This window comes from Harmonia axyridis, chromosome 5 (assembly GCF_914767665.1).
Source record: "Harmonia axyridis chromosome 5, icHarAxyr1.1, whole genome shotgun sequence".
NCBI lineage: Eukaryota > Metazoa > Arthropoda > Insecta > Coleoptera > Coccinellidae > Harmonia > Harmonia axyridis.
In genome coordinates this window covers 9,792,323-9,818,070 of record NC_059505.1, presented here as the reverse complement: position 1 = coordinate 9,818,070, position 25,748 = coordinate 9,792,323, and the positions used below count along the sequence as shown (strand labels likewise).

Genomic DNA, 25,748 nt, shown 5'->3' with positions numbered 1-25,748 from the left:
AATTCACGTTATTTACTTTTTCGTTCCCAAAAAAAAAAAATTTCCGAAATTTGGATCGCTGTTGGGAAGACAGATTTCGTTCTTGACGAAGAATATCATTTAATATTAACGGTTTCATGAGCATAAGAAGGAGGATAAAAATATTTCAAGTGGCGAAAATTTTTTCGCTATCCAGAAATTAGGAAATCAATGAAAAAATTGAAAAAGTATGGATGCAAAATAGTTCAACAGGAAGAAAAATCAAAAAGACGACACAAAATAATTTTCCCTGCTTATGGCCAAATTGGTCACCTATTTCTTTAGAATATGAGCCATTCATGAGGGTGCTTCAAATGTCATTATTAAATTTTTTCTGCACAATTGATATGTACCGCATAGACCTCTTGTTTTAATGTTTCCCCAAAAAAAAATAATAAATTATAGCTCTCAGCTTAGGGGATCAAGGTTGACAGAGATACTTTTCTACCTCTGCCAATATATCTGTTTTCCAAAACAGTATTTAAAAATATTATCTTGAGTATAGTAAGCAGAAACCGGGTCATTTTGGACCACAATACATTCAAGGGTATGTTTACTAACAAACCAGGTAAAATATGTTCCAAATAATTCCTTTCAATTACTGGTCACAACCTTCATAATTTCAAATATATTTTGACCAAACACACGGTGAATGTAGACGCATCTTATTTTGGTAGTGTTTTTAACTTGTTGATTATAGATTTTATGATAAGTCCATACGTGAAAAAAAATTACGGAAGTTGTTGATTTAATTCCTAATGAATTGCAATTCATCTGTGAACAGAAATTATAAAATAGAATTAAAAGGTTTTAACAAAAAACTTATAACATTTTTTTCGAAACACTTAGCATACCTGTGTTTTATTGTTGTACTTATATTTTAGTTGATTAGTTGAACTATGTAGTAATTAATTATATTATACCAATTACAGAGTGAAGTATCAATCAAGCCAATTCAAATAAACAAATAAAAATAATTTATTGAAAAGATTTTCTTTTATCACATTCTATGACAGTGCTGAGTAGAGTTTCGGATATCCATATTAAATTGCTTTTTTATGGTAATGAAAATGAAAAAGTTCGAAAGTGTATAGGGTGTCCCTAATTTGTTGTCTAGTGGGGATCCCAGAATCCCTTCGAGCTAGAAAAAAATGAATACATTTTCAGGCTCGATATTTGGAAGAATTAATGAGGTGAAATCCGTAACACTATGAGTTCAACTGTTTTCAAGCTATTAGAGAAAAATGAGGAAATGCAGTAAAATGAAAAGTTCTCATAACTTCTCTATTACTGGTGCTATGAATATGAAATTCCTGAAATGTTAAATGAAGATAATAATTCGAAAAAAGGGATACAGCTGCAAAATTTGAAATATGTCTGTCTGAAGATTATTAGTCTGATATTTATTGATTTATTCAAATTTCACTGATTCTTCGAATCTCTTGATATGAGATCATCCTGATGATCTCAATTTATGGTTTCTGTTGAAATTGTATGTCTTTTTTCTGCGACATCTCTTTCAGAATGACATTTTCTAAATTTTTGCATAAAAACCATAAACACCTGGGTGACATTTCATATAGAAAACGTATTCAGAGTACCCAACAATATTAACTTTTAATAGTTTCACCCCATATATGCACGTACGTACGCTAATATTATATGAGTTTACAGCTCTGATAGAAAACGAATGATTATTTCATGTAAACAGTATTTTATATTATTGTTACCTTCATTTATACAGATAAACAAAAGAAAGGAAGCAAAAACAAAGGTGATGTCAAATTTCTTGTCCTAAATTTAAACTGATGGCGTTGTCGATGAATGCGATCTTTACTACTCTCAAAGGAGAATAAATGGAACAATCTGACCTTCAATTTTTTTATTTCAATTATGTAGATTCCAAGAAGATGTTCTAGTAATAAAGATTCCCAGTTCCCAAACGTTCGAGGTTAGCTGATCCAATTCCAATAATAAATTCTCCAACTAAAAATCTTCCTTACTGAGGTTGGTAATTTTGTTGATACAGCGTAGAAAAACAAAAGGTATACATAAAAAGAAGAGCAGGAAGAAACACTCAATGCAGATCCGAACTAGATTTGAAATTTTGTGAGTAAACAGGGTGATTCAAAGTTTACGTCATAACATTATGAAGAGCCTAATACATAGTTCAACATATTTTCCAATTGTAGTTCAGAATATTTAATTTAATTTCAGAAAAACGAAATTGAAATTCAGATTAGGAAGTTGAAATTCAGAAGAACAAAGTTGTAATTCAGAATGGTGAACTGAATTTCAGAAATAGCGAATTATATTTCAGAAAAGGAAAATTGCACTTCATGGGTTATCAATTCAATTTCAGATAATGTAATAATGTAATTGAAATCAATACCGAATGTGAGGTGCCAGTACAATAAGCAACACAGGTATTATATAGATATATGGCTATTTAATTTGATCAATTCTGAAGTAAATAGGTACATGCAACCAATTCTGAATTACAGATTAGCATTTCTGAATTTCAAATTAGCAAATCCCATCTTCAATTTATAATTTCTGAAATCAATTTTTTTTTTAGAATTACATATTGCAAGTTTTGCAATACAATTTACCTCTTCTGAATATAAAGTTCTTTTTCTGAAATTCAAATCCCTATTCTGAATAACAACTTCCAACTCCGAATCACAATTTCGATCTTCTTAATTAATTAAAGTAAAATTTTTGTCTACCTCGAATTCTTAAGAGATAGGTACAGGCTGTTGAACTTATTTTTTTTTTTTGGGTGTATCGTGTCTTCAGTCGCCCCTAATCTCTACGCCAATGTGGTTAGGGGCTTTTTAGAGCAATTTTCTGATTTTTACGAGTATTCTTCAAAAAAAAAAAATGGTACCCTCCTAAAAATCCTTGAGGAGAAATATGATTTCAGTGCTATCGAGAATGGTTTATAAATTTTTGTTTCCTCGAACGATTCCAAATAATAATAATAATGTTTATTCAAAATCAACATGAAAAAATTACAGAGATATTTATTTCGCGAAATATTAATATTCACCTGTGCGTAATTATGAGAAGAAAGAAAATGATAAACAATAATTTGAAATACTTTTTTAAATTTCTCAATCCATAAATAAAATTCAGAAAAAATTAATGACTACCTTCTCATATGTATAAGATCAAAACTTACCGGAACTATCTGTGTTATTCTTGTCAGAGAAAAACTGGTAGGATGTTTTTGGAGAAAAATATAAGACAAGCTTATCGATAACGACATATGCACAGCGCGAAAACATTCACTTACATTGTTATAGGTGACGTCAAATAAATCAGATCCATCAATTTTTGGCATTGAATCTATACTTCAGGACGACGCCGACGGTTGATTTATATTGATCACAAATTCTCTTGAGATCATTAGCACACATACCTATCCTGATTGAGTGTATTTTGAGTTACAGGTGAACATCTTCCATCAACGGACCCCGTTCGCAAACTAAATACTTTAATAAAAGTTTCAGTTGACTTTGTGCGAAGAATATAATGTTATGTAATGAAGAAAAATTCGGAAACTATACTAACTGACAAAAAACTGCAACACCCAGAAGGAGCTGAATTATTTCTTCCTGGTGAGTTGAATTTTATTATAATTTCTTGTTATGATTTCTTCAGTATAAAAGTTAAATGATAAGCGATTAATTATAGTCCTCAAAGAGAAGCGCTAACCGTAGACACGTGTTTCGGGCTGTCCATAAATATTATCTTTGTTTTTTTTTAAACTTACCCTCAATAGTCATTTTTCATACGTATATACAGGGTGTCTCATTGGTAAATGTACATACGTTAGCCTGAGTTAGAGCTGCCCTAGACGAGTCGAAAAAACTTATATATCATAGGTCTAATCTTCCCCACAGCCGAGATACAGGGTGGTCAATGAAATCACCAATATTTTCAATTCCTTATAACTTTTGAACAACCCAGTGTATTTGATTGATATATGGGACAAACAATTTACTCCAGCAGGTCCTTCGATTAGTCTTTAAAATAATTGAAAAAATCAGGTCCGTATTAGAAAAATATGGGACTTTTCACAAGCTGAGATTCAACACCCTGTATAATTTGATGGAAATATTCGGAAAAACCAGAAATTTTTCAATGGGGATCAGTAGATTTTAATGTCCCGCACGACATTCAAGTCATCGAAAATTTCTGCCAAAAATTTAGTTCAATAATGGAATTTTACTAAATTCTCAGAAAATAAGTAGGTACATTGAGATTAAATTAGAAAATTTTCTTGTTTCTCTGATTGAATATTTGTATTTCTTGATATTCTGACAAATTTTCCAGAAAAGCATGGCTTGTGTTATGACAAGTTCGCAACAATGAATAAATGACTAAACACAAATAATAAACAAAAAAAAACATTTTAAAAGAATCGCAGATGTTGTTCGAAAGGACAATCGTTTTACTCGATACACATTCTCGCCATTTTCAAATTATTTTGAATAACCTTTATTATCATGTCTGGATTATTACGGATCTTATTGCATGCAACTTCGATACGTTGTAAGAGAATTTCCTCACATCATATCTCAGAGTAATACACTAAGGATTTCAAAAATCCCCAAACGAAATAATCGACAGGATTGAAATCTGGTGATCTAGCGGGCCATTTATGGGGTGCACCTTTGCCAATCCACTTATTTGGAAAGTTCTGGTCCAAAAAGTTCTTGCCGTTAGTCTCGTCATGCTGAAAATACATCCCTGCAATGTCCATATTTTCTTCACCCCACATATGAAGAAGCCATTCCTCGTGAAAATGGCTATTCATTAGTAAATAAAATTCTTTTTATTATTCTTTCATTTTTTGAAATCCATCAACTCCAATCGTATTTTCTGGAGTTGAAAAGGGTAAAGGTTATTTTTCTTCAATCTACGCCATACAGTCACATGCCTTATACATTTATAGCATGAACAATCCCCCTAGTGCTATTTTCTTCATTGATATTAAGATGCCTACTTTCTCGGAAATAATTCAATTTTGTTGTTGAAAACTGGCCATTCACAGTGCATCCCATTTTGGGTGAGACAGCCAGGTTTCTCGCTTGTTATTTAAGATAGAGCCTTGCGGTTTTCACGTTCCTGTCCTACTTTTTCATGAAACTCAAGTTGGTATAATCAGATTTTGCATAACTGTTTCCGTTCAAGAGATACAGAGTGATTTTGGAAATTGATACTTTTCGGACCCCTTCTTTATCTCCGAAGTTATTAGAAATAATGCTGAGGTAAAAACTACGTCTGATACAGAATTCTGCGTAGAATCCAGTGGCGTACTCAATATTTTTTTTCGGGGTATGGTTTTGAAGATTCAACACAAACCTATATTTTTTTCAATGGAACACCATGTATATGATTACTTCCTTCAATTCGTTATTTTTTTCCCTTCAAAATGATGTATGATACTATGTAGGTAGGATGTTCAGAAATGTTGAAAAAAACACTAAAACATTAAATAATGATGATTTTTTGTAAATGGGCCATGAATTTTCTATGTTTCAATAAGAGGATTATTACTTTCGATTTTTAAAAGTAGTAGGTCATTGATGATACAAACATCCTTGTTGTTTTTATGGCTACTATGCATGTGGGAGCATTGTTTTATCAAGTAGGCATTGGAGGGAAAAAAACCAATCTGATCTAGCTCTAATTATGTGAATTATTGTTATTATTATTGATTCTTTTTTTACATGATAAATCCATGGCCCATTTACAAAAAATCATCATTATTTGATGTTTTAGTGTTTTTTTTAACATTTCTGAACATCCTACCTACATTGTATCATACATCATTTTGAAGGGAAAAAAATAACGAATTCAACGAAGTAATGATATACATAGTGTTCCATTAAAAAAAATATAGGTTTGTGTTGAATCTTCAAAACCATACCCCGAAAAAAAAAATTGAGTACGCCACTGGATTCTACGCAGCATTCTGATGCAGACGTAGTTTTTACCTCAGCATTATTTCTAATAACTTCGGAGATAAAGGAGGGGTCCGAAAAGTATCAATTTCCAAAATCACCCTGTATCTTTTGAACGGAAACAGTTATGCAAAATCTGATTAGACCAACTTGAGTTTCACGAAAAAGTAGGACAGGAACGTGAAAACCTCAAGGCTCTATCTTAAATAACAAGCGAGATACCTGCCTGTCTCACCCAAAATGGGATGCACTGTACAGCCGCTCTACCATTACCGTCACAAAAACCATACATGAACAACATATCAACATATTCTTGATTTGAAATTTCATGAGGCATTATTATGTTCTATTTCAATATCGAGAACAAACCGCAATACCTCAAAAAAATATCTGTATCAGTTCTATCAGTAATAAAATTTTCTGTCATAGATATTGTTGAAGCCTACTCGAAAAGACTCTTGTTGTATTTAACACAACATAATTTCTCAAAATTTTATTATTTAGTGAAAAATAATTGTCAGAATATGCAACTGATATGAACTTTTCGATCTGTAGAACAAGAAAATTTTCCAATTTAATCTCAATGTACGATTTTTCTGAGAAGTTAGTGAAATTCCGCTCTTGAACTAAATTTTTGGCAGAAATTTTCGATGACTTGAATGACGTGCGGGACATCAAAATCTACGGATCCCTATTGAAAAATGTCTGCTCTTTCCTAATATTTTCATCAAATTCCAATATTCCACTATACGGGATGTTGAATGTCAACTTGTAAAAAGTCCCATATTTTTCTAATATGGGCCTGATTTTTTCATTTAGTTTAAAAATTAATCGAAGCACCTAATAGAGTAAATTGTTCGTTCCAAACATCAATCAAATATACTGGGTGGTTCAAAAGTTATAAGGAATTGAAAATATTGGTGATTTAATAAACCATTCTGTATCTCGGCTATGGGGAAGATTAGACCTATCATATATAGGTTTTTTGGACTCGTCTAGGGCAGCTATACCTCAGGTTAACGTATGTACATTTACCAATGAAACACCCCGTATAGATATATATGATTGGCAAGAAAATATTATTTACCTATCTACTATTTGTTAACTTCACAGAATCTTCAAATCAAAGCGAAGACAGAGATATTGAGGAAACTGAAGGAATACAACTCCAAATTGATGCTGAGAGGGAAGTATCAACAGAGACTTTGAAGAATTTCAAGCAGCTTCAGAAAACTTCAATGTTAAATAGAAAAAAGTTAACTCAAAATGAACGTTTTCTATTAAAATGTCTGATTGATCAGAGTAGAAAACTGAGAATTACCCAAAAAAAAGATTCCTCATATAAAGAGCGGCTAAAAACTGCCAAGAAACTTAATTCATCAGCAATTTTAAGTAGACTGATGAATTAAGTTTCTCCAACAGCTTTCAATTTCATCATATCCGAAGTGAGGAATCAAATTATTAAGCCAAGAGGAAGGCGTTTCAAGCTTGAGGAAAAAATTTTGGCGTTATCATTCTTGAAGGCAAGTGGAAACGCATATCTCTTACTTTAAAAAATTTTCATCTTGTATTCAAGAAAAACATTAACGAATGTTTTGAATAAAGTGTCCTCGATGCCTGGAATTAACAAACACTTTGTTGACTTGAATCAAACTGCAATAAAAATGTCGGAAGAAGAAAAGTTTTGTATTTTGATGTTCGATTAGATGTCCCTCACTCCCACGTTGCAGTATGATTCAAGGCAGGACATCGTATTATCCCTAATCTTCTATCTTCCACCCAATGAATCTCTGACCCAAGGGCGGATTTACGGGGGGGGGGTGTAATGGGGTTAATTACCCCTCCCCATGAATATCGAAACCCTGAAAAAAATTACCCAACGTCTTGCACATAAAATATTTCATGCAATAATCACAAATTGGTAATTTCCCAAATATTGCAAATTATTGGTTTTGAATTGTTACAACACCCCCCCCCATGAAAAATTGCTTTATCCGCCCTTGCTCTGACTCGAAAGTCAAGAGTGGCAGAAAATACATTGGTGTAGGTTAGTGGATATTTGGTGAGACGCCTTTCAAAACTTTTGAAATGTTCCGATTATAAAAAACTTTTACAATCAAACCATGAACTTGTTCAAAATGTTGATTTCATTGAGGCTAGAAGATATAATGAAAATTCTAAATTGCTGATACCAGGTAGTTTTTTTATTAGTTAGTCACTCAGTGCTCTTCACGTTTGTATCAGGCCCAGTCTGGCTCCATTGGAAGCCCTCGGCTAGATGCTGATTTAAGGCCCCCCTTCAGGCAATAAGACGAGAACCTCCCCTGGCGAAAACGTTCTCTAATTTTTAATTCTGAAGTTACACGCTTGTAAAGGGTGTTTCTTTTAGAGCTATAGAACATCATAATGCAATAAAACAACGATGGATTATTCGATTGACATGAATTTTATTTTTCCGCAAGATGATCTTGTGGCATTACATTTTAAATATGATTTCTGGCATATGACCGCCACGGCTGGCTCGGATGTAGTCCAATCTGGACGTTCAATTTTCGATGACTCTTTCCAACATTTGTGACCGTATATCGGCAATAACACGGCGAATGTTGTCTTCCAAATGGTCAAGGGTTTGTGACTTTACATAGCCCCACAGAAAGTAGTCTAGCGGTGTTAAATCACAAGATCTTGGAGGCCAATTCACAGGTCCAAAACGTGAAATTAGGCGGTCACCAAACGTGTCTTTCAATAAATCGAACGAGCACGAGCTGTGTGACATGTTGCGCCGTCTTGTTGGAACCACAGCTCCTGGACATCATGGTTGTTTATTTCAGGAATGAAAAAGTTAGTAATCATGGCTCTATACCGATCACCATTGACTGTAACGTTCTGGCCATCATTATTTTTGAAGAAGTAAGGACCAATGATTCCACCTTATGAAAATCGGGAACAACGGCAATCTCCTTTTGGGCCCATTCGACGAATCTACGCCTTACTTGATGATCGTTTGGCTGAATTTGATGAATTGCCAAACCAAACTGATAATAAATCACTAGACAGCTGTTAAATCGGTCGCCATCTTGAACAGTAACGCCAACTTAAAGTTATATACATCGAAAAAAAACACCCTTTACAATGCAAGTCCACTTGAGTCTTCAACTACAGTATTTTCTAGAAGCCTTTTATAAGCTTTTTATCGAATAATATACCGTACAAAAATAGCCAATTGGTCCATAACTGCTTCCTATATCTTTGGTAAAGTCTACCTTAACGTTTAAATGAAATAAACTTGCCAAAAAACATCTTTTCAAAAATTTTTTTAGTTTAGTTTTATTCAGCTGGGGCCCCCTTGGCCTGGGGCCCTCGGCGATCGCCGACCTGCCGACCTGGCCAGACCGGGCCTGGTTTGTATTATCTCATTCCACGCTTATGCCATTTCTCAGGTATTACAAAATATTTTACAGGTAAATTGTAAGTCAATTCATTGTGAATTACATCCTGAATATGGAACGGCTGCCTGTAAATCATTTGTGAAATGCACTTTATATTTTTAGTGTAAGCGTGTTGATGCAATCGTGAAGGGCACTGATCCAAAATTCAAAATTTTTGGAGTTATGTATGATCCAATTATTATTTTTTTCTTTCAAATTATGTTTAGTGAACTCCTACATGTAATGGAAATGCTGAGTTGTAAAGGGTTGGCAGGAAGACATCGCTCAGCGATATGCCCACCCATTGCACATTTTTATACACACTTCTGTTATATATGAATTTGAACAGAAGAGTTCTAATAATAATAGTAATTGAAAAGTTGGCATATCGAAAAGATAAGAAAAAATTAAAACTTCAAATAGATTATTTTTAGCCTCTAATCTTGTCGAATATATTGGATGTGAAAGAACTCGTACTAGAAGATAATGCTAATATAGCTAATTCAAAAGGAAATGCTTATACCTTATTTCCGTACGTTGTTTTTTCTCACATTCAAAACCTTGAAGTGAATTAAAATATTTTCAATACGAAGCATTTCAAATTTTCGCGCGCTCATTTTATAATTTCATATATAACCTCATGAGGTCGCTGAAAGCAGTATTAATTTTAACATGAGTTGCCATTCTATACATACTTGTTCTATTAACTGAGGTTCACTTCTTTCTCCCCGACGTCGCCCAACTCTTCTTCGGCCATCATTTGCACCCAGGGAGAATCGAGATTCATCAGAAAAGACCACTTGATGCCATCTCACCTTCCAATGTTGACTATCTCTGCACCAATGTAATCGTTGAAGGTGATGCTCAGCCGTCAGAGGTCCAGAAGACCTTATCCGGTGGTTAACCATTCGGACAGTTACAGGATGACCCTGTCTCTTAACCATTCATCAGCCAAAGATCAAATTGCCGCAAATCGGTCGCAAATGGCCGTAAGTCTCAGATGTCGATTTTGAACTACATTTGTGCCCTTCGACGTTCAGTTCCTACTCCGTTTTCAATAAATAATAATTCGGTATACGTGCGGCTCTTGATTTACCGGCCTGTTAGTTAATAGAATTTGGCACTTTCGTAAAATTCCAGGCTTTTATTTGAATACGTGTATGAACAGAAAAAAAAGGTGTCAAGGTGAAATAAAAACTGAAAGATGGCGTCTTTGTAATAAACTAAGCATAAACTTTACAAATTTCCCGATCTGTTCCACAGGGTGTTAAGAAATTGGACTACAAATATATGGTATTTTTCATCATGTATAAATATACTATTCACATTTTTGGAAAACTTTTTCTAGAGTTTGTTTTAATAGCAAAGAATTTATCTTCAATTTGGCGTGGGAACCATTGAAATCGATTAAATATTCCGAAAGTTCTTGGACACCGAACCCTTTAGGTGAGTGTATGTTTAGAATTTTCCAATAAATGATTTCATTTTGATATTAATAAAAAAATGAGTGTATTTCAAGGGAAATCAATGAATTATTACGTCATTGTGAAGAGAAAAGTATGCCATTGAAGATTTTATTTTCCGAGTTATATGCAAAAAACCGCAAAAATATTATATTTTAATTTTTTTTTGCATTTTTTCAATGATCCGTAACGAAATTTTGGCGGCGAACATTAGATTCGGATTAAGCACTCAAAAAATCATATTCATCGAAATCAAAACTACACCAAAATACTCCCGTGAGGAACTACCACTAGGTTATGAGATAATTGTTTGAAAGATGATACGATATTTCTTGAAAAAATAACATCATTATCAAGGTAAACAACAAAATGACCACCACTTGGCCAAATTCCAGATGAAAAAATGCTAAACCCAGTCAAACTCAGTATTTGCTGTATATTCATAATTGCCAGAAGTTGATTACAAAATAGATCTGATTTATTGAATCCTTCTTTGTGGTAAATTATTTGATCTGTTAATAACAACAAGTAGAACTTTATGCTAGAATTTTGCACCTAATAAGTGTACATGAAGAATTTAAAAAGCTAGTATATAAGTTATACTTGATTCTGAGCCTTACAAAAAGGAATAATATTTTGATTTTTATAAAAGATAAACTTTTGTTATTCGCTGCATTTTTTATTTATTAATTTTTAAGTTTTTAAAATTTGTAGATATTTAGTTAGCTCTTGTATCAGTTTGTTTGATTTTTCGATATGCTTATATATAGGTTTTTTTTTTGTATTTTGACCATTTTCGTCATGTTAATGTGATAATTTGAAATTAAAGTAGTTATTATTATTATTAGGATCTAATATCAGATTGTGTAGCTTTGCATTGACTACATTTTTTTTTTACCTAACTCATAGCGACCATACACTCTGAAATTGGACTTGAGAAAAAAACGAAACATTAAATAATAATTTACTAAAAATAAAATTCAGACTTACAAAGCAAGAATACTGTAAAAAACTGTACAGTTTAAGATTATATGAAAATATACAACTATGTAACATAGAAATTTCAATGACCTAGAAATATTCACAGTTCACGCGGTAACTAAGTTGACTAAAGGATTACGTTGGGGTTTCTTTTTCCTTGAGAGGTACAAGTTCTTTTGGTAGATAGTTTTTGTGATGTTCGGCCGGACAAAAATCCGTGTTACGTATTTTATATACAAGGAACAAAAATATAAGGATACCCAAAATTATGAGTAAAATTCCAACAATCAAACAAATGTCATTAAGATTAAGTATCATTTTCACTAGGAAGGCACTGCTGGAAGGCATTCCGAGGGTTTGCTCGAACCAAATAAGTGGGAAGAGGGTGGTTGGTATGTCTTCATACATACTGTAAAAAAAAAATTCATATAATTTTCTCTACAGTACAAGGCTCAAATAAAAATGATATATGTATATTAAAATCAAATTAGTTGGAAAACCTTTTAAGAACACTTATTAAAAATATGACATTGAAAGATGCGTTTCGAAATCTATTTCAAAAATTATTTTGTATCTAGGACAATTTTCGGTAAGAACAAGAGGTATTCAGCATATACAGGATTTTTCAATAAGAGGTTTCATTTCAATATCAAAAATAAATGAGTATATTTCAAGAGAAATCAAGTAATGTTTAATTCATTTTCATTCTCCTAGGAGAAGATGGGCCTCATCACCGAAGATGATTTTTCCATGGAAATCTTGTTCATTTTGATGCTTTTCAAGGACCCATACGGCGAAGATGATGACGCTGCTGAATGCTAGTGATCGACCGGCTTCAGGTCTATTGTTAACTGAAGTTCGAAAGCATTAATAAATTTAGTCTTTATGCAAAATGCGTGGCAATGTCGTTTGTAGAATTATTACTTCCCAAGATCGACAAACCTAAGCTTTCAACAACACTACGAACTAGTGGGCTTCAGCATCGATTTTCTCAATTGTTCTTGAGCGACACACACGGTTTCGATTCTCCACTTTACTAATTAGTTCCAACAGCTCAACATTTCGATCCAGTTTCACTATTGCCGGCCGAGAAGGTGCTTCAGGTGATTCAAAATTTTCACATTTTTTGTAATGGATGTTGATAGTTTCAATTCGTTGTTGAAGGCTGGCGTAGTTTTTGTTAGATGTCAAAAGATGACGGCTGTCCAGATAGCGGGCTATTCAAGATGAAACCTCTTATTGAAAAACTCTGTATCAACACTAACACAATTTTATTAGGTGTACAACTTTGCTTCCGCCGTTTTTGCAATAGATGGCTGCAATGGTAAGTGGTAGTCGAAATAAATAGATCGTAGATGACATACAATAAGCTAAGGTATTTGTAAACATAACACCATGGCAATATAAGTCGATGTGTGTCTGCATCATAAACTAATTCTCGATTAAATTTGCCAGCTTACGAGCCGAATTCTCGTAACTTGCGGGAGGTTCTAATTTTCTGCATTAATATGAAGAAATCTGCGGCTGAGGCTCATTGAATGCTGTTAATTTATTATGGTGAGGCCGCTATCAGCGAAAGAACGTGCCGAGAATGGTTTCAACGCTTCAAGTACGGTGATTTCGACGTTGAAGACCATCATGGCGGTGGAAGAAAGAAGGTTTTCGGAGATGCAAATTTGGAAGCATTACTTGATCAAGACTCGTGTCAAACGGAACAAGAATTGGCAAGATCATTGGAAGTGACGCAACAAGCCATTTCAAAACGCCTGAAATTCATGGGAATGATTAAGAAATTTCTTCATAGCATTGCGACTAGAGACGAAAAATGGGTTCATTACGATAATCCCAAGTGCAGAAAATTAATGGATATCCCGGCCATGCTTCCACGTCGACGGCCAAACCGAATATTCAAGGTCATGCTCAGTATTTGGTGAGACCAGCTCGAAGTAGTGTATTACGAATTGTTGAAACCCACTGAAACAATCACAGATGATCCTTATTGAACGCAATTAATGCGTTCGAGCCGAGCATTGAAAGACAAAGGGTCGCAATACAACGAGAGACATTAGAAAGTGATTTTACAGCATGACAATTCTCAACCCCATGTTGCGAAAGTGGTCAAGACATACTTGGAAACGTTGAATTGGGAAGTCCTACCCCGCCCGCAGTATTTTCCAGACGTTGCTTTCTCGGACTATCACTTGTTTCGATCAATGGCATACGGCCTGGCTGATCAGCACTTCAAATCTTATGAAGAAGTAAAAATTGGATCGATTCAAAAAATGACCAATTAGTTTAACACGAGCGGGATTCGTACGCTGCCCGAAAGATGGGAGAAAGTAGTGGCCAGCGATGGACAATACTTCGAAGCATAAATGTATAAATAGTTTTTTACAATAAAGCCTCGAATTCCGGGAAAAAGGGCGAAAGCAAAGTTGTACGTAGAATGAAAAATCTAGAAATCCGTTGTTTTTCAACTTTCCCTCCAGAGTAGAAATTAAATAACTCCAATCAGAACATTTTGTGAATATACAGATGTGGAAAAATCGAAATCTGAAAAGAATACAAATCCGAAAAGTCTAAAGAATCAAATGATTAAGATGTAAATATTCTGCAGGGGGATGATGATTGAGTGAAATAAAAGTTTGTTCATCGTAATATGTTTATAATATTTTGTTGTGTTCTACTGCATTCAAAATACGGGGCCCCTGTGCTGTACGTTAGAAATCGATTGCCTTAGGATTTTTTCAATCTGTATACTAATTTTAAATTTTGCTCCTTTGACAAGGTCACAAAGATATTGGTTAATATAGAATTGAATATAGAAGCTTGTTATTTTATTAAGCATCTAAGGTAGTGACTGTTTTGATATCTCACATCATGTTGATAATTTACGCAACTTCAACTGAATAATAGAAATTTTTATGGAAGTTCAAAATTGTTTTTCAGTTCAGTATATTTCAAAACGTAACAAAAAACAATTTCATACGAAAAGCAATTAAAAGTGTAATTAATATTACACACTAGTAGATATCAGAGTAATATTGTTTTTAGGGATGCTGGAAGATGTATCATATACGTAACTTCAGTAATATAACAATGTTACATATATGATATATGAATAAGTCAAATAATTTCATGGATATATGAAATGTTATGTATCAGATCCATTAGTTTTGAGATGTATCAGGTATAAACCTCATTTCTTAGGGATGTTATGTAACGGGAAGGCGCATATAATAACATGGTTTGCTGGGTTCATAACACTTGATATGAAGGACTTACCCTATATATGATATTGGTTGCATGAGAACGTTTATTTGTAGCCTAGGTAGCAGTTCAAGAGGAAGACCAGTTGTCTGAAAAAATAAATAAATGAATAAAATAATATACTTACAACATTTTGTAACAAATTTAATCGGGATACTCACAGGCTCATAAATGATATGAAAATCGTGTCTTTCAGGATCGGGTTTCATGCCAATTAGTTTATCGGCAAAATATGGATCTGCTTTGTAGAAATGTGGAAGAGATAGGTAGTTTGGGGAGTTTCCCTTACAAGCAGTGGCATAAACTGCGCCGTATGGAAGGCAATGATCACCACAGGTGCATTCATTTCCAGGTATCAGAGTTCCTTGAAAAAAAAAAAACTTTCAATAAATATTGCTGCTGAAGCCAGCGAAATTTTTTCTGCATACAAACATTTTTCAGATTTGCAACTTTGGTTGAGACTGAAATGTTGCTGCAGATATCAGAATTTCATATGCATCTTTCACAATACCAAATTACGGACATAGTTTTTTTTCTACTGTCTGGACATATATTAATCGAATTATAAGACCCGTAACAATTTGCTTAAAAATTTTTCTTGTAGTAACTTTTTTCCAATAAATATAAGAATCATAAAATTCGTAATCGTTATTGTGGTTTCTTTAAAACACTAGGAAAATAAATCAAGTAAATGGGAATGTAAATGGAGGTTAATAAATTTTTTTCACTTTAACAGGCCAATTGAAAAGTCCCCGGTCTACCATAGTAAAACAAATTTTATTGGCAAAATTCGTTTTTATTATTCAACATACTTGCCTTCGATACAACGATTATAGCGATCTTCCAACTTTTCAATACCGTTTTTGTTGTACGATTTGTCTTTCGCTTCAAAATAGGCCTCAGTTTCGGCGATTACTTCTTCAATGGCGCTAAATTTATTTCCAGCATTCTTTTGAGGTCTGAGAACCGCAAAGAGTCGCTGGGGGACAGATCTGGCGTATACGGTGGATGCAGGAGCAATTCGAAGTCCAATTCATGCAATTTTGCCATTGTTTTCATTGATTTATGACACGGCGCATTGTCTTGATGAAACAGCACCTTTTTTCTTCAAAGATGGCCGTTTTTGAACGATTTCATCCTTTGAACGACCCAATAACGCTATATAATAATCGCAGTTGGTGGTCTGCCCTTTTGAAGGTAATCAATGAATATTATACCTTGCGCATCCTAGATTACTTTTACCATAACCTTGCCAGCTGACTGTTGTGTTTTTCCTCGCTTTGGATTCGGTTCAGCGTGTGCAGTCCACTCAGTTTGTCGATTGGACACTGGAGTGAATTGATGGCGCCATGTTTCATCCATTGTCACATATCGACGCAAAAATTCAGGTTTATTGCACTTAAACAGTTTCAAAACTGCTCAGAATCATTAACACGTTGTTGCTCTTGATCGATTGTGAGCTTGCGCGGCACACATTTTGCACACAGCTTTCTTATTTACAAATATTCGTGAATGATATGATGTACACGTTCAGATGATATCTTTACAGTGTCTGCTATCTCGATCTACTCCACTTTACCGTAATTCAAAATTATTTTGTGCACATTTTTCATTTTTTCGTCGGTGCTCATTTCACCACGTTTAAACTTAGCATACCAATCAATGATGGCTGATTTTCCTGGTGCAGACCCCGGAAACTCTTCAAGCCGAGATTTTGCTTCAACTGTACTTTTTCGCTTCAATATTTTATCAGCACACGAAATTCTTTTTTTTCCATCTTTTTTCAAATAATCAAAGGAGCTACACTCACAACGCAATATCTCACAAACTAATGGTAGGACTGCTGTAAAATTTTGACACATATCGTTTGAAGGTTGGTTCTAGACATCTTAGTTGGTACTTACTAAAAATCATATGGATTTACTACTAGCACCGCCATCTATGCATCAGACCGGGGACTTTTCAATTGGCCTAATATGACGCTTCCGATGACAGTTCTGCTTGACATATGTCATTGAAATAGCGCTGACCACGATATGGATAAACTCGTAGGATGAAAAGAATTTCAACAAGTATACTATAATAACGAGATCAATTGCATGGTTTTTCAATTACATATATCTTCAGAAGAATTTTAAATATTACCATTATCCAAGAAGTGGTCGCCCAACACATATTTCAAGCCTTCAATTCCATGGACGGTGGCATTTCCTTCATAATCAGCTACAAGAGTACGACATAAGTCGGAATGAAAAAGTTTCAAGGTTTTTTCAGTATAGAATCGTGGGAAGAAGTCGCCGGCTGATCCTTCAAATTTGCTGCAGCTCTCTTCATAGTGGTCTGTGTCGTTTTGGTAATTCCATTCGTAGATTTGTCCCAATGGATGATCTCCACCTTTACCCACATTGAAAATACCGTCGAAGGAAGCTGAACCATTTTTCTGAAGATGAAAGGAAAGATAGTAAGTAACAATAAGAAATACAAAAAAAAACATAGAATTTCAATACACTGCGCAAAAAAAATTAACGCACATTCTGAAAATCTCAATTTTAATGAAAGTGAACTCTACATTGACTCTATAATTTATTTTTTATGTTCTCTCGTGAAGATTTTGAACGAAACAAGACACATTAAATGGAATAAAAATTCAGGATTTCACCGAATCTTATGTGAAAGAAGAGAAATAAACAATTTTCAAAATACTGGAATGCTAATAAGTGATTTAATACTTGGTATTTTCACCCCTTGCGTTAATTACAGCTCGGCAACGACGGTTCATACTCAAAAAGAGTGATCTTAAAATGTTCTGATCTAATCCTTCCCAGATTTCTCTGAGTTGGATTCCTAAGTCATTAAGAGTAGCTGGATGATTTTCTGAACTTCTCAGCCTTTTATTGAGGTTGTCCCTAACCTGCTCAATCGGATTGAGATCTGGACTTCTTGCTGGCCATTCCATTCGAGAGACTTCAACCTCTTCTAGGTACTCCTGAACGATGCGCGCACGATGAGGTCTGGCATTATCGTCCATACAAATGAAATTTTTACCAATGTATGGGGCAAATGGCACTACATGCTCTTCAAGAATGTTCCTTATATACCTATCAGCATTCATAGCTCCATTATCAACGACCACTAGGTCTGTGCGAACAGTCAAAGATATTCCACCCCATACCATAATCGATCCTCCCCCGAAACTACTAGTAGTATCAGGAAATTGCACTGAGCATATCTTTCATGTGGACGTCTGTAAACAAGGGAACGTCGATCACAATGGTAGAGGCAGAATCTAGACTCATCTGTGAAGAAAACTATTTCCCAATCAGCCTCTTCCCAATGGATATGCTCTCTCGCAAAATCCAAACGCGCCCTTCGATGGACTGGGGTAAGAGCTGGGCCTTTTGCCGCGACACGAGGTCATACCTGTCTCCCTGAATCGCTGCAACATTCTGGACACACTGGTATGTCCACCCTTCTTCCGCAAAACTACCGCTTGGGCACATTCCTCATGGGTCAAATCGCGTTGCATAGCGATCGAGTGTGGAAAATCAAACAAAAAAAAAACTATTGATCACTAGAATTGATCGAGAACAACTGATTTCAGAATGGAGCCAATACATTCAAAATCTGATAATCTCATCTTTTTTTATTCCTGCTGGGAAAAAACATCTGTATTGAAGAAAAGAGTTGGAAGTGGATAACATACGCATGCATAATTCTGATAAAAATAATTATCATTGAGAACACTTTCAGTTGTAGAATAAATTTGAGAATTCCATAATGTGCGTTAATTCTTTTGCGCAGTGTATTAAAATAAACCAGTTTTGTGAACAACATAGAAAGGAATTCATAAAGGAGAAAATGAAAAACCTTTCTCAATCACATTTTTAGTAGGCAAATGATAATAAATGTTTTGAATAGATCATAAATAATTTCAAACTCACCCCATAAAAGAAAGCGAATTTTTTCATGGTTGGCCCATCCGATAAAAATGAGAATTTGTCTGCAGTGCTCAGAATAGGATCTTCGTATCCTGTGAATAGTAGTTCTCCAGCAGTCTTAGTTACATGAAGATCGTCATCTATTAGAGAGCTCAAAGCTATAGATACTCCCTTCTTGGACCAGTAACTCCAATCTCTTGCCTTGTGAGCCAATGCCTGAAATCGAGAAACTAAATCAGACTTGTTTTCAGCTGATAGACATACATTAATAAGTAAAAATTTAAATTTATCTCTTAGTCAATGCACTTTTTTGAAAATATTAGGTGTAGTGAAAAGGAATACATTATTTTCCCAATAGATGGCTTTAGTTATCTGTATAACGCGTTGTGAAGTCCGATCAGGTTCCACTAGATGGCGTTAGAAAGATGAGATTTCTACAGTGACTTAATAAAACACAAGTGGTCTCGTTTTTTGATTGGTTGCCGGTTTTTGAGCCAAAATATGGCGACTTTTTGTTTAAAGTCCCGCTCCATTCGCCATTTTTAGGCTCAATTTGAGCGTATTGTCGTTTTATTAAGTTACTGTAGAAATTTTGTACTACATACTTTTTTGAGAGTTTTGTGATTTTTTGTTGATTCAGTTTAGTTTGAGCCCTCGTCAAGATGGACACTAGCAAAGAGAAAATATACTATATTTTACAGATTTTTTTCGATAAAAGTGAAAATGCAAGCCAGGCGGCTGAAAATGGATGTTTATTTCATTGTAAAGAAAAAGATGACCGAAGTTTACCTTTTTTCTTCAATGTTAGAGTGAATACTATGCGTTGTACGATCACCCAAGAGCGCATCTATATATTATTATATCATTGACTTATCTAATGAATCCAAAGTTAGCAAATCAAGATTCAGAGAGTCGGCAATTTCAACAAGTCAAGTAGGATTGGTTCAAGCATTTTACTGTAGAGTTCTTCGAACAAACCAAGAAACCTATTGAAAACACCCAAGAGATGAGCAATGGATAACCTTGGCAAAATGCTTATTTTCCATCCACTCCAGTGAATTATACTGTTCAAATAGCAATCGAAGTAAGAAACAAGTGTTTGTAGGGTTCGATAATTGGTAAAAAAAACCTTTTGAAATATATATTCAAATTAACATGTTTGGGATGATATTGAAATTACAAAATTGTTAAGAGGCTTCTGAAATTGTTCATACCGATATCTTCGCTTATAAAGTATTTTTGATAGCTAGGTCAACTTGTAGGTATGTTCATTTCACGTGAACAGTAAATAAGTTTTCGGTGTAACAACTTTAGAATTAATATCAAGGTGCATTAATACATATTTTCCGTCTTATCACAATTTGGAAAACTCCATTCCGATAGAAATATTCTTGAAATTGCCAAGGCTAATTGCTTGTAAAGATATTAACTGCGAATGGTGATTAAATACATCAATTAACTTTCAACATTGTTTTCGAGGTTTGTTTTGTTCAGTTCTTATCAAATCCTGTGTAATACTTACATACAGAGCATAATAAAAACGGAAAACATGTTCGAACATTAATTCAAAAATGAATACTAGTTTGTTTTCTGAATTTTTTTTAACCCTTCATCGAAATATTTCAAAAACGGCTTTGAGCATAAGAAACTTGAAACAAATTTGAGTACATTCATTCCATGCAATGTTGAAGCAAAATCTTGGCTTGATGAAGAGTTTCCGGTGTCTGCACCAGGCAAATCAACCATCATTGATTGGTATGCTAAGTTTAAACCTGGTGAAATGAGCACCGAAGACGGCGAACGCAGTGGATGCCCAAAAGAGGCTGTCGCCGACGAAAAAATCAAAAAAGTTCACAAGCTAATTTTGAATAACCGTAAAGTGAAGTTGATCAAGATAGCAGACATTGTGAAGATACCATTTGAAGGTGTACATCGTATCAATCACGAATATTTGTACATGAGAAAGCTGTGTGCAAAATGGGTGCCGCGCGAGCTCACAATCGATCAAAAGCAACAACGTGCTAATGATTCTGAGCAGTGCTCTAAACTGTTTAAGTACAATAAACCTGAACTTTTGGGTCGATATGTGACAATGGATAAAACATGGCTCCATCATTTCACTCCGGAGTCCAATCGACAGTCAGCTGAGAGGACTGCACACGATAAACCGAATCCAAAGCGAGGAAAAATACAACAGTCAGCTGACAAGGTTATGGCATCAGTATTCTAAGATCGAATTTCGCCAAAAAAATGTCTTTTACTATGGAAGACCGGGTACTTTTCAATTGGCCTTTTTTGATACACCCTGTGTATTTCCTTTCAAATTGAGAATGTAGCCGATTGATACTGTGTGGGAAACAATGAGAAAATTACAGTTTTTAACCGTATTGGAGCATCGCATCATTGGTTGAGCACTTTGTATAATAATATATTGTGTAGCTAGTACAGAAAAAAAATCGAAAATTCATCATTAGTAAGAAATATGTTATTCGCATATGTTGCACTTTATACTTTTTCTTCGATTGCAAATTGCCAATAAACTGAACGAAATAGAAAATAACATTCATTGGACTATCACTCAGCAGAATCATTGTGCAGGGTTTGAACTGTGAGAAATGATTCTGCAAGGGTTTTAACCATTCAGTATAATATAACATGGTTTTCGCGCAGAATTTCTCGTTTTGTTTTATGGTAAATGATAATTAGAAGGCGATGTGGCATAGCGGTCATAAAAAATTTCTTACCATTGCTATAGGATTGGGTATTGTAAGATTGAAATCCAAATCGTGAACCGATTCTTCTTTGTTGAAATAAAAGCTCCGTCTTCTATAGTACGACATTGTTTCATTATCGTACATGGTGGCATTAACTTTTTCGATTACTTGACTAAACCTGAACGGTCCAATTTCTTTCAGTATGGGTTTGGTCGAATGATTCTTGAAATCTTCCGGATTGGTCCAGTTGAAAACGTATACGTCGTAGTTGACACCTGGTGGGCTTCTTGTCCAGGCGTTGAATAACTGACTTCCAGGTTCGAATGTGAGAAGAGTGCGCATGCCATAATTGTAGAAGGTGCTCTTCAAGCCGATCAAAACTGCTCCCAAGACAACTAAGATGAGGCTGATTACCGTAATGCAATTTTTGTGGTACTGCGAAAAAAAGTTATATTAGATCGATCTGGGAACTACGAAGAGAAGAAGTAATGACATTGGTGAAATATTTGAATACTACGAAAATATAATATCGTATCAATTTAAGCATACCTACATAGTGACATAAAAACCAGAACAAACAAAGGATTTTGTAATAAGAGGTTCCTTTTCATTATAAAAAAGACTAGAATGTTTTAGGATTATGTCATTAACGATGTAAAATGATATCAGCCGAATGACCGCCACAGTGTTGCCACGATGGCAGCACTATATCTTCTCTCTTTAAGGCTTGAATCGATTGTGGAGCATTGGCATAGACCTTATCTTTCACGTGGTCCCTATAAGAAAAGAGTCTAAAGGTGTTAAATCACAAGATCTCGGTGGTCAATTGTGATCACCTCTTCAAGAAATGAAACGGTCATAATTTTTCTTGTTCAATTGCGATTGTTTCGTTGCACGTAGCACCGTCTTGTTGAAAAACACGTCGTCTACATAAATATCTTCCAATTCCTGCTATGAAAAAATTATTAATCATAACTCGGTAACGCAATACATTCACAGTAACAGTTGCATCAGCCTCATTTTCGAATAACCAGGGTCCAGCTCGAAAACTGCATCCAAAGGTGACAAGTTGAACATAAAAATGCTTTCCAAGAATCATTCTTAGATTTTCCGAGCCACAAACGCGACAATTCGCTTATCAACGTGGTTTCCAAGGTGAAATAGGCCTCATCACTGAAGATATTTTTTCGATGAAAATCTGAATCATTTTTATGCATTTCAAGATCAGCGAAGATACGACGTTGCTTGTATTAGACCGCTCTGAGGTCTTGTGTCGGAACTTCGAAAGCTTTGAGACTGTTTTTATGCAAAATATGGTGTAATGTCATTTGTGGAATGCCCAATTCCCAAGATCAACGAGAAATCGGAAACAAGGGTTCTGTTAACACCATGGGTTACAGTAGCAATATTCCCAGTTGTTCTTAAGTCCACGGTTTCGATTCTTCATATCTTTAACTTGTCCCAACAACTCAAAAAAAGTGCTTTAGTTTTGCGAACTGTGCAAAATTTAAAATTTTCACCATTTTTGTGAGAATTTGAACAATTTCAGTGCTTTGTAGAAGCATGTATCGTTCCATTTTTATTTATGACGTAGTTTTCACTTGACAAATGTACTTTAAAAGTGACAACCACCCAGATAGCGGGCTATTAAAAATGAAACCTCTTATTGAAAAACCTTGTGTAGTCAATTGATTTTGAATCAATTGGAACAGTAAACTATAATGTAGTGAGTCGAAAAAACACCCAGTAATAATGAATTTATTAAAATTTTGTTATATACATGTCTCTAGGATTTTGAAGTAGGTGATGATGAAACTTTCTATAAATAAAAAAATGTGAAAAATTGATAATGTATTGGACCTCCACGATATCACACACACGCAAAATTGATTCAACATAATAATTGTCTCATTGACTGAATGTTGACTTTAACAGCTAGCACTAATTAATATTTGAATGTTGACTTATTTCCCTACTTAAGGAACCTGATGAAAATTATCATGTTCACAACCATTCTGAAGAAGTCAACATGTACTTGCTTAAACAATAATTGTAGTGTTCAACAAAATTCACGGAAAAAAAGTTAATTATATATTTTTTTTTTAAATATTTCTTTACCTACCATTCTAAAAATAATAGAATTGAAGCTTGTCTATCTATGATAATCGAATATTATTTCCATCATTTACCATGATTACCATTGCTCGTCGCAAGATTTCTCCATTTCCAAAATCCAAAATATCGTTCTGTAATGAAAAAATGAATGAAAATTTCACAGCTTGATGAGAGTATTGTAAAAACAATAATGAATTATGGATAAATGATTAGATTGGTTGATTATTTCCAATAGTAAGCCCAAAATCCAATGATACAACAAACTGCTGATTTTACATGATGGTTCATTACATCCATCTATCTCATAGGCATCCAAAAAAATCCTTGGAACCCGTATTTCGTTTTGAAATCGTTTTGAATATTCATCAATGCGTTATAATGTTGGATTCCAGATTTCAGTAAATTTTTCTTCTTTGCGTTACAAAATTTTTCACGAAATTTCTCGAATAGAAATAATTATAGACGAATTCCCAGAGATAAATTGAATATTCAGGATATTCCTATCAAAATCGAAAAAAAAATTATTGAATTTGAGGAAAAATTTATTCAATATAGTGGACAGCAACTCAAATTAAAGTCACACTAAAATTCTCTGAATGAATGTCAATTCACAATTGTACATTGATATTTGATTGATTTTATTTTAGTACGTTTGCTTTCAGTAAATACTAGTGAATATTCCATAAACATTATTACCTATAATGCTTAGAGGATAAGTACAGTGCATCCCATTTCGGGTGAGACAGCCAGGTTTCTCGCTTGTTATTTGAGATAGAGCCTTGCGGTTTTCACGTTCCTGTCCTACTTTTTCGTGAAACTCAAGTTGGTCTAATCAGATTTTGCATAACTGTTTCCGTTCAAGAGATACAGGGCGATTTTGGAAATTGATACTTTTCGGACCCCTCTTTTATCTCCGAAGTTAGTAGAAATAATGCTGAGGTAAAAACTACATCTGCATCAGAATTCTGCGTAGAATCCAGTGGCGTACTCAATTTTTTTTTCGGGGTATGGTTTTGAAGATTCAACACAAACCTATAGTTTTTTTAATGGAACACCCTGTATATTATTACTTCGTTGGATTCGTAATTTTTTTTTCCTTCAAAATGATGTATGATACTATGTAGGTAGGATGTTCAGAAATATAAAAAAACACTACTAGGCTCTATCCTAAATAACAAGCGAGAAACCTGGCTGTCTCACCCAAAATGGGATGCACTGTACATTGTACCATGTGTCAATGGCCTAGTTGTTGAGACAAGTAAATTTAAATAAAAAAAATATATTGAACAATCAGTGTTCGACCCATGATAATATTAAAAGGAAGTTTCACTAAAACACAAAATAACATAGATGAGACGTGAAATGGAAATTTTTCCAAAATAAATTACAATACTTCATTTACCTAATAATTGAATAAATTGATTCATATTTTCATGAATTTGAAAGTTAAAATTCTGTTTTTTTGCTGATTCAAGGGAATGCATAAAAAACAAGATTTATTGCATTGATTTCCATTCATTGATAATAATGTAGCATCACAACACTCTTACCACATAAATTCTCCAAGAGAACAGTAATATCAGATATATCCTTACACGTCCCAAAGATACAATAGAACTAACATGATACATATATTATGGGTAAACATAGTATTTCATAATAGTTGAAACTCTAAATCAGATTGCATTGGAGTATCATATTTATTGAGGACAGGTAATCATTCGTCTCGTCGTAGATTGTGTTCAATAAAAAATGGTTAGAAAATTGAATCGAATGATAATAATTCTCTGTTTACAGTAGAAAGTTGGGAGAAATTTCAAATGAGTGTATTACAATTCGAATAATT

The 25,748-nt window shown here is 34.2% G+C and overlaps 2 protein-coding genes and 1 long non-coding RNA gene across 6 annotated transcripts in view; 1 reads left to right on the top strand and 2 right to left on the bottom strand.

Annotated features, from left to right (window-relative positions):
* The window catches only part of LOC123679879 (protein peste-like), a 42,624-nt gene extending 39,312 nt beyond the window's left edge, over positions 1–3,312 (bottom strand). Inside the window, exon 1 of the mRNA XM_045617418.1 lies at positions 3,203–3,312. The gene's annotated coding sequence lies outside the window, so the exon portion shown is untranslated. The remainder of the gene's footprint in view (positions 1–3,202) is intronic.
* A 13-nt stretch (positions 3,313–3,325) lies between these two features.
* LOC123679895 lies at positions 3,326–8,446 on the top strand. The gene is made up of 3 exons (XR_006747451.1): positions 3,326–3,473; positions 3,528–3,641; positions 7,107–8,446. It is a non-coding gene; the product is annotated as an uncharacterized LOC123679895 (long non-coding RNA).
* A 3,389-nt stretch (positions 8,447–11,835) lies between these two features.
* Positions 11,836–25,748, bottom strand: part of LOC123679880 (protein croquemort-like) — a 40,329-nt gene continuing 26,416 nt past the window's right edge. For 3 of the 4 annotated variants that reach the window (XM_045617419.1, XM_045617420.1, XM_045617421.1), the window contains exons 2-8: positions 23,910–24,033; positions 21,818–22,222; positions 19,077–19,289; positions 17,281–17,575; positions 15,297–15,499; positions 15,151–15,224; positions 11,836–12,274 (exon numbers count right to left, since the gene is read on the bottom strand). In XM_045617419.1, the coding sequence (XP_045473375.1) occupies positions 12,001–12,274; positions 15,151–15,224; positions 15,297–15,499; positions 17,281–17,575; positions 19,077–19,289; positions 21,818–22,222; positions 23,910–23,912 (1,467 nt within the window). In that variant the 5' untranslated portion in view covers positions 23,913–24,033 and the 3' untranslated portion in view covers positions 11,836–12,000. Of the gene's footprint in view, positions 12,275–15,150; positions 15,225–15,296; positions 15,500–17,280; positions 17,576–19,076; positions 19,290–21,817; positions 22,223–23,909; positions 24,034–25,452; positions 25,582–25,748 lie in introns of those variants that run through there. The other variant, XM_045617422.1, reaches the window with a different exon arrangement.